Consider the following 13,135-nt stretch of genomic DNA (forward strand, 5'->3'; position numbering starts at 1 on the left):
TTAGATCCTAACAGAGCTCCAATCTAAGAATAACTGTCATTTGGCCTGGGCTTAACTGACGTTAAAATTTTAATTTGTAGATATCTTTTAAATTTTTCTGCTTTTGCTGCTTTATTTTTTTAACATTAATCTGATACTTCGAAAGACTTCTAAAATATTAAAGTACAAAAATGTGCCTAAAAATTAAGGGAAGTATTTTTCTTAGTTTATATATTAGATTTTTTTTTAAAAAAAATCAAACATTTGAAAGCTCTTCTAATTTCCATTTTACTTAAGTCTCCGATGATCCAAATTGAGTTTTCATATGTTAAACTAAATTTATTTGTTTCTTTGAATTGAATCCATATTGGCTAACTTATTTTTTTACCAAAGATATTACAGTAGCATGATGACATCAATAAAGTTAACTGACAAATAAATATAAATAATTAAAAGCCTTGATATTACAAGAATTTTTTGTAGATTCTTTCAAATTAAATCACTAAAAAATACTGAAAAGTCAATAGAATTAATTGTTCTGACTTTACGCTTTCTTTTACCTTCCAAAAGATGCATTTTTTTTTTTTTTTTTTTTTTACCTTTTCTTAATTTAATAAACTATTTTATGAAATCTACATTGTAATAACTTTTTCATGTTAAACATAACTATTTTATCCTATACTATATCAAATATTGATTATCCGATATTTTGTAAAATGTTTTAATATTTAAGAAATAATTAAAAAATATAATTTTGTAATTGTTTAGTATTGTTCTTATTTTGAAAATCAATTGCATTTTCTTTAACTACATTATTTTTACAAACAGTTTTAGAAGATATAAAAAAAATATTTTATAGTTACTCTTTTAATATAATAAATAAATTTTATGTTAATAGTGTGCGCACGTAAAATTTATTAGTTAACTACCGTACTTAGAAATTCATTTTTACGATTGAGACGGAGGGACTGTAATTTAGATTTTTGAAGTATTTAACAATGATATAAGTTATTTATATTTATTTTCTTAATTTAAAACTTAATCCAAACTTAAGTGAAATCCTTATAAATTACTTATGTTCGCCAGCATGTACGACATAAGATTATAGGAGAAAATTAAAAAAAAAATTACTAAATGGATGAATAAAAAATTAAAATAGCAAATGATAAATGGTAATAACATTAATAAATAATAAATAATAAATAGTATTATAAGAATAATATTTTAGTTCAATAATTAAGCCTCTATTAAGATAAAATTGAAGACATGATAACTCTTTATGTGTCTAACTGTCTATAATAAATTCTTAAGGAAAATCATAAATTGAAACAAGTTTAATATTATTTCTACATAAGAGATTCAAATATGTAGGAGTATGATTTATAGGGCTCCTACAATCTTTTTCATAATATCATCATTTTTAGGGGGGGCATGAAAAATGTCCTTAGAGTTCTAAAAATTTACCAAAATGTGTGAAGATTCACAAAGCCATTAAAATTTTAATTAGGGGTAAAAAGAGTAAAAAAAAATTCATGTAAAGACTACAAAAAATGAGTATTCTCCCTTATATATAGTAGTAAAGTAATGGCAAGTAGACAATAAAATTAAACATTAAGTTTGACTTTAAAAATTAAATTTGGGACCTAAAAGTAATTAAATGAAAAATTTGACATTAAGCCTTGCGAACCTGTTTTTTTTTTCTTTCTTTTTTTACTTTGCTGGGGGTCGAACCCAGAATCTCTGATTTTGTAGACTAGCGAATAAGGATACTTTGGCCCATAAATTTTCATTAAGAGGGGAAAAAAATTATAGGGGGGGGGGGGGAATTATAGTCTTAGGGGCCATTTGCGATTGAGGGACAAAAAATTTTTTCTTGGCGGCAAGTTTATATGTTAGCATTAAAGATTAGTCCATATCATATTTGATGTTCGATTTGAAGGCAAAAATTAAAGACCTACCCATTTGAAGGGAAAACCGTGCAATTTATTCTTTTATTAGGGCCACTATTTTGTGGATTGATGGTCTTTAATTTTTGTCCCTTAAAAATCACATTTAATCAACAATTTTTTTGGTTTGATTTAGAAATTTTAAAAATCATAAATTTATATTTTCGTATTATATACATAAATTTTATAATTATTTATATGTATAATATTAGTTTTTCATAAATAATTATAAATATTTTATACCTTTTAATCATTAATATGATTTTTGGTCTACTTATTTCAAATTGTTTAACTTATATAAGAATATGTCCAAGCCCATAAGTATTTTAACTCTTTAAGCATAAGTTAGAGTCTAATGTCTTTAACTTTTTTTAGAAGGCAAAATTAAAGACCTACCCATTTGAAGGGTTGTAAAACTTTAGTAACATCAGCAACTCAAGCACATGGTTTAATATCGTGCTTCGTGCAATTTATTCTTTTATTAGGGCATTACACAAAGTATAGACCAAAATATGCTTTGGATTGATAAAAAAAGTTTTTTTATTTCATATATTTTCATTTTAATTTTAGTCTTTATGTTTAATTAATGTGTATGTTTGTAACAACTCAAAGCTCCTATGCTCTCTCATATATATGAAATGACAATGGCATCCACTACTAAGTTAGTTTTTAGCTCCATATGTACTAGTTTAGCAACTTTGGGTAACTTGAGTACTATATCATTTAGTGAAAATACATGATAATTTCAAATATAATAAAAGTTATCGTTTGAACAAAAAAAAGACGTGTCTTTTTTCAACTTTTTAATGTTTTTGATATCTCATGGCTTCTAGTCATAAATCGAAAAAATCGAACAAATAACCAAACCGGTTTATTATTTTAAATATTTTTATAGTTTTAGACATTAAAAACCGACTAAATTTTTTAATATAAATACATGAATTATATATGAAAAAATTCAGAAGTTTAAGTTTATAACTTCCTACAATAATTTCAAATTAATATACAATAATAGTCGGACCAACGGGTTTTGAGCTAAATATTTTATACATGTAATAATTTTTTAATACAAATACATAAATCAGGAAAATTACTGGATACGTGAACCCCAACCATTGCACCCGCAAAAAAAAAACGATTACAGGTTGATGGCAGATGCTATAGCTAACTAAAATGACCGGGGCATCATATAGTTTAGCTGATGATTGATGATATTGTTTAACACTAATTACGGTGAAAGGCATAATTGATTTTATTTCGTACATCAAAATATATGTACATTATTTTTTTTGTTGCAAGATGACCTTTTGAAAAAAATTGGATGGGGTCATTTGAGAATTGGAAGACAAAGAGACACTACTTTCATAAGATATCTGTTGTCCCAATTTATGTGATAAAAATTTGAATTTTGAGAGTTAAACTTATTTATTTTGAAAAATAATTTACATATTTAGAAAAAAAGTACGAGTCACAATAATTAACAACTTAAATTATTTAAATGGCATACGAATAAATCGCGGTCAAAGATTAATTTTCTTATTTGACTCTTGAAAATTGAGAGTATCACATAAATTGAGTAAGAGGAGATTGAGTCAGAGGGACTACATTCTTTTTTTTTTTTTTTTTTTTTTTTTTATGGGGAAATCATAAGATATACTTAACAAGATTTACTATGTTTTTCCTTTTTTCTTTTGGGAAATCATAAGATACACTTGTAACTTCAAATGATTTGGCACTGATAACGGGATAAAATAGTTTTTGTCATCTTCAATATGTCCTGAATTATATAGGCCACATAAGACTTTTTCGTACTACCAAATTATTAGATCTGAATTGCTAAAAGAGAAACCAAATCTTGCACAAACCTTCAATCTCACGTCAATATAATTTAGTAGTATATAAAGTAAGTTATTTAATTTATTTTTAGGTCAACATATATTAGACTTACTTAAATTTTGTATATTTTCACTTATTGGGATTTTAATATAATTCGCTCCAACATCACTCACTAAGTGCAATTATCTTTTTCTTATAATAATTTATAGTGTAACGTCTTGTAATTAAATCCAAATTCAATTCTCAGATGGTTTAAAACTTAAAAGATAATTTTATTTACTGTAAACTTTGTTTAAATAATTCGTGAATTTTTATCGTTTGTTCAAAGTTCCTATAGAGATGACCTTTCACTTCTACTCTGTACACTTTCAGTACATATAGCATTTGGGAAATCATAAATTTTTTTTTTTTTTTTTTAAAAGAACATGCATACATCATTTGATGAGTACTTTTCTAGCTTTTTAAATGCAAAGTTGTTATGATTTGGACACTAATAAAGGCATAAAATAGTTTAAAAAATTTCAAATTAAAACGAAAAGAAATTAAAAAATAACAAGTTATTAGAACAATAGAACCTAATTATAACTAGGCCAAAATTTAACGAGTTCTATTTGCTTACACTATGCATGACAACAAATTAAAAAATAGTGCAATTTGATTTAGTTTTACCCTCGTGAGAATAAATAGTTTACTAAAAAGAAAAGAGAGTATTAAAATACATATCTTTTTATATATGAGAATAGAAAAAAAACAATAATTTGGGTTATATATGTAAATTACCTCAAATATATATAAATAAATTTTAAATTACATAACAAATAGTTCTATAGATCTTATACCCTTTACTAGAGTTTTTCAAAATAGTCACATAAGACCAACTTTTAATATACTACTTAATTAATATGGGGCCTAAAATACTCGGGGGCCTAAAGCGGTCGCTTTATCCGCTTGGCCCTTGAGCCGGCTCTGGGTAATCACTATTATTACTAGAGGCGAATTCAAGTTTTGAAATTTTTGGGTTTATATAATGGTTTCAAGTTAACGTAAAAATAATAATTGGATTCATAATTGACTATTTATAAATGTTTTGTTAATTTCATAATATAAATCTAGAGTATGAACAAAAATTACTGGGCTCCGATTAATCTTTACCTTAAGAGCTAGATCTACGCCGGTTTATTGCTCTCACTGGCAATCTTTCTACATAAAAGATTCAAATATGTATGAGTATGCTTTGTGGGACCCCTATAACCTTTTTCATAACATCATCATTTTTAGGGGGCATGAAAAATGTCCTTAAAGTTCTAAAAATTTATCAAAATGTGTGAATATTCACAAAGGCATTAAAATTTTAATTAGGGGGTAAAAAGAGTCAAAAAAATTCACGTGAAGAATAAAAAAAATGGGTATTCTCCCTTGTAGTAAAGTAATGAAAAGTAGATAATAAAATTAAACATTAAGTTTGACTTTAAAAATTAAATGTGGGACCTAGAAGTAATTAATTGAAAATTTTGACATTTAATTGAAATTTTTTGTAAGGACTACAAATACCCCTTAGTTGTCCCTTATATATAATAGTAAAGTAAAATGGCAAGGAAAAATATTTTTTGGGCACGTGAAATCCATCTATTTCACATTGTAACTCTATTAATGGCAAGGACAAATACAAGATGATTTGCTAAGCATAAGGGAATGAACAGACCAAAAGTGCAACGGAGAACAAAATTGAGCAATTTCTGATGGTACAACCGTACAAGAACAAACTTGAATCTTATCCCTTAAAATGATGGTCGAGAAAAATGAATTTCATCCATGTAATCCTCCATGCACTGTCAATTCATCTCAATTCTCGACAGACATTATTAAATTTCTTGGGTGACTTTTCACAAGAATTTACATATCAACAAGTAAATCACAAGCACAGAAGATGAAGAACATCACAAACGGTTTGTTCTTCTAGGTACAGGTAAAACACAATGTTTTAAAAGACAACAGATAGAAAGACTACAACATTTCCTTCTGACCAGATAGAAAGACTACAACATTTCCTTCTGACTTTTGGGTCCATTTTCAGTATCGACTGCAGAAGCTAGTGGACAATTAAACGAATTAAGACATAGCAACCTCGGTCGACATCCTCTTGTGATGTTTTGTTGGAAGAAGGGAGCCAGACTCTTTGCATTTGAACCACTTGGAAGGCTTTCTGTCTTCTTTCCTCCAAAGCTTGGCAGCCACCGTCTTGAATCCACTCTTTGCACAAGTAACTAAAAGCTTAATGAGCTCTCTGTAAATTCAGAGGGACAATTGTCAAATAACAAAGTAACATCTGTTAGAAGAGTAGCTTGGGATTGAGATGTGCAGTTGTCGTTCTTGTTGTGTTTGGAAAGAAAATCCTAGACTGGACCTTCAAATTATCATTTGTTTCCATTGAAAAACAGATTCTAGCTTAGTTGTTCATTAAAGGAAAACATGCAAAAGTAAATTAGCGCTTATCAACTGCTTCTATCCCACACAGGAATCTAACAGCCACAGACTATTAGGTGAAACAATGCAGATATGACTACTACTATCATGTTATGGAACTTGGAACAAATAATCAATAGGTCATCACTAGCTCAGAAATGCATGAGGCTACAAATGCTTAATCACAGAGCATTTCTAATGATGCTTTCACCTTCTAAGTGGGAAAGAGACACCTAGTTTTTTTTTTTTCTTGATAACCGTGGTATCGGGGCCAGCTTGAGAGAACCTCGACTAATTCAGCAGGTACCAGATAACTCTGTCCACCAAGGCTTAGACAGATGGGAAAAAATCACCTAGTATTTGTCTAAATAGACACCTAGTTCCTCTGTACTATTTCTCTCTATCAAGTTGCTGGATTTTTTTTTATTTTGCAGCACTAAAGCATTTTCCAGTTTTCATCTTTTTTCTCCCTTCCCAAAAAACTTGGCAATTAAATATAGAGGTGGATCCCGGATTTGAAGTGTATGAGTTCCAATAACAATCTCAAATTAATCTATAATGATAATTGGGTTCACAATCAAATATTTAAAAAAATTTGATGGAATTTTTAGTACATAGACAGGGTATGAGCAAAAGCTACTGGGTTCTCGGGAACCCATACCGAAAGCTTTGGATCCGCCCCTGATTAAAATTGTTTCCTCCCAAGGATATAAACTATTTGAAAAGGAGACTCCTAAAGAACATTTCAAACAGATTATGTGATATTGGATCTGCTCTTCGGTTAAAATGAACATGAATTAGATTCTATTCCTCTATTTATTTTTAAAATAACTCCCCACCCGAACTATTCTTAAGCCAACTGCCCTTCACAAATAAGTGCATTTCTGTTCTTCCTATCTGAAACTGAATCAAACAAGACAAACAGTGCCACAGTAGAGGAAAAGTACAGATAATTAAGTTCTACCGAGTTTCCCCATTTTTCCAAGTTTAAATTCAGAAAGCAACCATAAAGCATATTGAACTCTCAATATAGAATTGGACAACCTGGGAAATATAATGGTCCAAGAGTTTGCAACAGCAGATTTGCTCAATGGCCTCTCTAACTGAAAACTGTAAATAACAGATCATCTTCTCAAGGGTGCTTTATGTTTTACTCCAGAAAGAATGACAGTGTACTTTTACCAACAACACTCTTTTAAACCGTGAGGGACATGAAATTGATAAATGATGGCTCTACCAGGATAATTTTCACATATGACAAATTAATCAATCATATTGGTCAATAAAGAAAGAGAAAAGGGAAGGTTGCACTTACAAAGGTGAGCAAGGAGAGCGACCACCATTCACATAGTAGATGAACAAGTAGGCATCGTAATGCTGACCATTGATAAAATAAAAGGCAGACAGGCTCCTCACACGTTGAAAGGACATTTTCTTGTACAAGTATATGGCAGGGTTATTATATGAGATCACATGGAGGTAAACTGCTCGACAAGTCGGGATGTTCGAGGCATATTTTATGACCTCGTGAATTAGAGAACTGGCTGAAAATCCAAAAGTGCAGAACATTTGGTGAGTCATAAAATGAAATATAGAAGTACAACTAAGAGCGTGTATGAGAAAAGAAAGCCTCACCTATTCCAAGATTTCTATAAGAGTCTGCAACCCCCAAAGTCAAGATGTAAATCAGTGTTTGCTCTGATCTCGATGAGTCATATCTCAGAAATTCTTCTATCTGTAGGTATATACCATTCAAAATTAATAAAATGTTACAAGGCTAAATTCTACGAGTGGAAAAGCACAAAGACTCACGTCACTGCCTTTTGCTAGAACAGTACGGGCAGTCACAAATCCAATAAGTTCGTCACTTTGCCCATTGGGTCGATTACGATCAACAGCTACCCATGACACAATGTCCCGGCCATTGACAACATTTTGGAAGAACTCAGACTCATACCTAAATACCCAAAATGAAAAGCAAAAGTTGTTAACACTATGATATGCATACTTTAAAGACCAAAGGTAATTGAATGACCCAAAGATGAAATAAATAATCAGACCTGATTGGGAACAGATCCCCATGGATTTTCTCAAGTACGTCTAAATCAGAGGTTCGTATAGGGCGATATTGTATGAGCGGATTGTGAGAGAGTTTGAGGTTCGGCATCGCGCAAACTAGTATCAATCCCCAGCAAAAAATTGGTGTATCTGTAAAGCTCGTTTGAGAAGTGTTCTCTCCATCTATACATCACCAACCACAATGGCCATTTAGTCTATGTAAGCAGGATTTGATCTCTTTCTCTTCATCAATTCCTTTGTACACACGAGGATAGTATATAACCTAAGCCTCACAAGAAAGTCACCTAAAGGTTTCTAGTAACAAGCCCTCTGGTAATAGAAGCAGCTCCAAGGTTCAGCACGCCAAAAAAGTACTACAGAAAAATAAAAAGGATAGGGGTGAATAAGTTCACAAAGATACACATTAGTTTTTTTCCTTGAGTAAGAGCAGCTCTTATCCAAATCTCTAGCATCTAAAAGTTTCAAAACTTGGTTTTTAGGCTAGTAAATATAAGACCCTCTTGTACATGGGCCAGTTTGGACATAATTTTTTTTTTCTTTTTTCAAAATCCTGTTTGGTATAATTTTTTTTCTTTTTTCAAAATCCTGTTTGGTTATATATTGAGTGAATATTTCACACCAAACTTGAAAAAAGGTTTTCAAGAAACCAGTTTTTCAAGTAAAATATTTTTCTCCCACAAACTTCAACATTTTTTCAAGTAAAATATTTTTCTCCCACAAACTTCAACATTTTTTCAAGTAAAATGCATGTTTAAACACAACTTCAACTTCAGTATACCCTTTCCCAACTTAACTTCAAATACTTTTTTTTTTTTTTTTCAAAAATCACCCAATTCATGTCCAAACGCCTACTAACAAAAATTAATTGTAAGTACTTCAAATTAGGAGCTAAAACTTCTGCAACACTAAATACTTGGAGACTCAAATGATGAAAGATCCTACCATGTCAGTAAGAACTGGTAACTTTCACTCAACATTTGATAACAAATTTCAGAACACACAGTTTGTGTTGCACCAAATTCTAGCTTCTAATAAGTCTCTATATCAAGTGCGACAAAAGGAAAAGGAAACACAATGAGGTAAATCAAGAAAAGGCCTACACAATTACCTAGCAAATTTGAGTGCCCAATTCCTAATTCATAAAGAAAGTATTCAGAAACCAATGGTGTAGGCTTATAGCAACCATTCACTACCAAACTTAGCTAAAACCTTGAAACAGAAACAAAATCAAACGAATACCCAATTGAACTTAACCAAAAAAAAACACGCTAACACAGTGGAACTGATCGAAAACCAACAAAAGAGATAAGAAAAAAGAATCGAAATCTATGATCTTCATAGCCAAAAAAATAAAAGCTGATCTCTATACGACCATGTGAAAATTGTTAGATCAGCAGAATAATTATATACCTGAGATGTGGCAACTGAATTTTAATAAGAAATTGGAAAAATCAAAGAAAGTATTAAAGGATTCCTTTCTCTTTCGTCGTAAAGAAAATATCCTTAGACTGAATACAAAGAAGGAATCAATTATTTATCTAGCTTCCGCCGACGCTATTAAGCCCTCTTTTAATTTCCTTGCCGTCACGACGACTCTAACTTGCCGGTGCAACGAAATGTCTCATTTGCCCCAATTCCCTCTCATAATATCTGGATAAGACAAAATATGTAACACTCTAATTACGCAAGTAATTTTGTTTAGACATGGTGGGATTCTTGACTTGGCAACTACTAGTGCATACCTACGTAATAGATATTGATTATTGGGTAAAGGGTCAAAAATGTCCCTTTGCTTTGAGAAAAGGCCTAACAATATAATCTGTTATAAGTTTGCATGGTGGGATTCTTGACTTGGCAACTACTAGTGCAAAAAATTGTTGGGTAAAGGGTATGTCCCTTCCGGGAAAATGGCTAACAATGTAAATAAGTTTTTAAATATATTTTTAAATATATTTAACAAAAATTCTCAAAATAACCCGATTTCATTTTACACCCGGTCCATTTAAATCCGATCCAACAACATAAAAAACCCATATGCTACCAACTTGTTCCCGAGTCCGACATCTGGAGCCACTAGGCACAAGAACGGGTAACCCACATGGGTTTTTTATTTAGTTGGGTCGGGTTTAAATGAAGCGGGTTTAAAAATGAAATCGGGTTATTTTGGAAATTTCCGTTAAGATAGGGGTATATTTAAAAACTTTAATAACGGGAGGGATATTTTTGACCCAAATTTATAATAGAGGATATTTTTAGTCCTTTTCTCAAAGTAGAGGGGTATTAGAGGGGTATTTTTTACTCTTTTCCCTTGATTATTCTTTGCCCTTGATTATTTAGTTTCAACATTAAAAATGCAATTTTTTTTGTTTTTTTGTTTTAACAATATTAAAAATGCAATTGTATTAAACTTTAAAAAAATGTGAATATATATATTTGTACCTTGTTTGTTTTTTGAAAGATGATTTTTTTTTTCATTTTTGATGACTAGAGAATTCGTAACCAGTACTCTTTGTGTGCGCTCAGTGTAAACTCCCTCCTCTGCAATAGCCTGCAGATCACACAGAAGAGATAACCCGAAATTTTAGTTAATTTAAAGTCCTAAATATTAAGAAAATTAACATTGAAGTTGTTATAGTTATGTTATATAGTTCAAATAAAGAAGGGATGCACATTTAAAATAAATCATAATCGATTTTAAAGCTCGAAATAATAGGACTTCGGACATAATTCAATAAGAAAAAAGTTATAATTACAATTTAGTTTTTTTAATAAACTATAAAGTATTACCATCAACGAACAAAAACATTACACCTAAATAGCACCTAGTGAGTCTAACCACCTTCCAGGAAGGGTGTTAGATCAGCATCAGCTAGGCCTCCAACAAAACAAACAACTAGGCAACATCAAGAAAGTAAATCCAAAGCTAATTATAAATTTACTGTATGAAAAAACTACAACTATAAGCTCTTTTTGTTCACTTATGTTGGGTTACCTTTCTCTAATTTCCTGCTATAACCCCTAAGTCACTGCAATGTTTGCTTGACACTCAACTGCTGCATTTGAATTCCAGACTGCCTAGTGAGTGTTGTTTTAACTAAAGCGTTTGAAAATAGATATAACTGAGTCTCTAGTTGGCTTACATCACATGAAGCATATTCATCACTCTCCATTGGAATCTCCAATCTTCTCATCCTGGTCTAACCAAAGATCTACTACTCCCATCCTTTGCTGGTTACCTAGCATTGTATTGTAACTCTGAAACACAGAATATGCCCAATTAGTATTCAAGTTATCCTTCATCTGTAATATCAAAGTATTAAATCTTTTTGAATACCACTACAATCAGGTGGAGGTTGATGTTTTAAAACATCCCATGTGGTCTTCATATATACTCCATGCACCCATTTGTTTCACAATAAGTCCTTTGTTAACTGCCAAATAAGCTTAACAACTAAACCAACATTGCATTTACTGCAGTTTTTAACATTTACTCCTCCAAATTTGTTGGGCATGCATATTATTTCTCTTGAAGCTAATACAATCTTCATCTTCTTTTCTGAGCTACCCCACAGATAGTTCATGCATTTTCTGTCCACTTCTTTCGATATTCTTTTCCATGAAACTAATGCAATTTTACTTGTTAGTTAAAGGAACGTGAAAAAGTAAATTAGCGTTTATTGCTTTTATCCTGCACTGGAATCTAACTGCCACAAACTAGTAGGGGAAAAGATGTTGATATGACTAATACTATCATGTTATGAAACTTGTGCTTGGAACAAATAATCAACAGGTCATCACTAGCTCAGAAATACATGAAGCCACAATACTTAATCATAAAGCATCTAAAATTATGTTTTCACCTTGTAAGTGGGAAATAGACACTCGCTCTTCTATACTATTTCTATCCATCAAGTTGCTAGAATTTTTTTTTTTTTTTTTTTTTTTTTTTTTGCAGCAGATATGCATGTTCCAGCTTTTATCTTTTTCACCATTCCCAAGAAAACTTAGCAATTAAATATTGCTATTCAGGGGATGATCTTTATATCTATTGTTGTATGTTATGTATGTCGAAAACATTTACCATTCAGTTAGACAAAATAACGAGCAACTTAAATTTTTACAATTACAGGTTTATTCATTATTGTTGTATGTACTTATGTAAAAATTATATACTATTTAGTTAGACAAAACAACAAGAATCTCAAATTTTTACGGCGTATATTTAAATCTATTGTTATAAGTATGTTTGTATGTCAAAAACCTCTACTATTCAGTTAAGACAAAATAACAAGCAATTAGGCTGCTCAATTTTTATATATTCTCAACTTTCTTATGGTAATCACTAACCAAGGGTTAAAAAGGTAAATGAGTGGTTACAATGAAACAGTTGACTTTTGAATAGAGAAAACATAACCCAATTCAGCGGACTTGTGACTAGGAGACTCCCTTTGCTTAATTAGACCTTGAAGGCTAGAAAAAATAACCTCTACGGTTCAAGGAGCCACATAAGCACTTCTTTCTCCTATGATCTGCTCTATCTATATCATATCACGGGTCGTATGTGAGGATGTGTCTAATAGCAAATAGGTCGATAGGGTAGTCTTCATTGTAACATTCTTGTACCACAAGATGCCAGTATAAATTAGGCGAACAACTATGGTTTATAAAACGAGCAATACTTTCACCAATTTTGACACATTATAAGGGGAAAAAAGACTTTTCGAGACTCATCATTATAATTACGCACGACTTCTCACGGTTCATATATATGGGTTGCATAAAAAATATAATTGTCATCACTGGCATTACTAGCGCGTCAGTGACTTTTCCAG

General features: G+C 30.9%; 1 protein-coding gene across 2 annotated transcripts; it reads right to left on the bottom strand.

The window, feature by feature from the left end:
- Positions 1–5,486: 5,486 nt before the first annotated feature.
- Positions 5,487–10,010, bottom strand: LOC132056256 (histone acetyltransferase MCC1). 2 transcript variants are annotated; one of them, XM_059448361.1, is made up of 7 exons: positions 9,714–10,010; positions 8,285–8,656; positions 8,037–8,181; positions 7,860–7,959; positions 7,540–7,768; positions 7,269–7,334; positions 5,487–6,045 (listed from the first exon to the last, which is right to left on the bottom strand). In XM_059448361.1, the coding sequence occupies exons 2-7, from the start codon at positions 8,389–8,391 to the stop codon at positions 5,871–5,873; spliced, it is 822 nt and encodes a 273-aa protein (XP_059304344.1). In that variant the 5' UTR covers positions 8,392–8,656; positions 9,714–10,010; the 3' UTR covers positions 5,487–5,870. The 2 variants fall into 2 exon arrangements, with proteins under 2 accessions (XP_059304344.1, XP_059304345.1); XM_059448362.1 differs by lacking the exon at positions 7,269–7,334 and having other exon boundaries at positions 9,714–10,005.
- Positions 10,011–13,135: the final 3,125 nt, after the last annotated feature.

This window comes from Lycium ferocissimum, chromosome 5 (assembly GCF_029784015.1).
Source record: "Lycium ferocissimum isolate CSIRO_LF1 chromosome 5, AGI_CSIRO_Lferr_CH_V1, whole genome shotgun sequence".
NCBI classification, from domain to species: Eukaryota; Viridiplantae; Streptophyta; class Magnoliopsida; order Solanales; family Solanaceae; genus Lycium; species Lycium ferocissimum.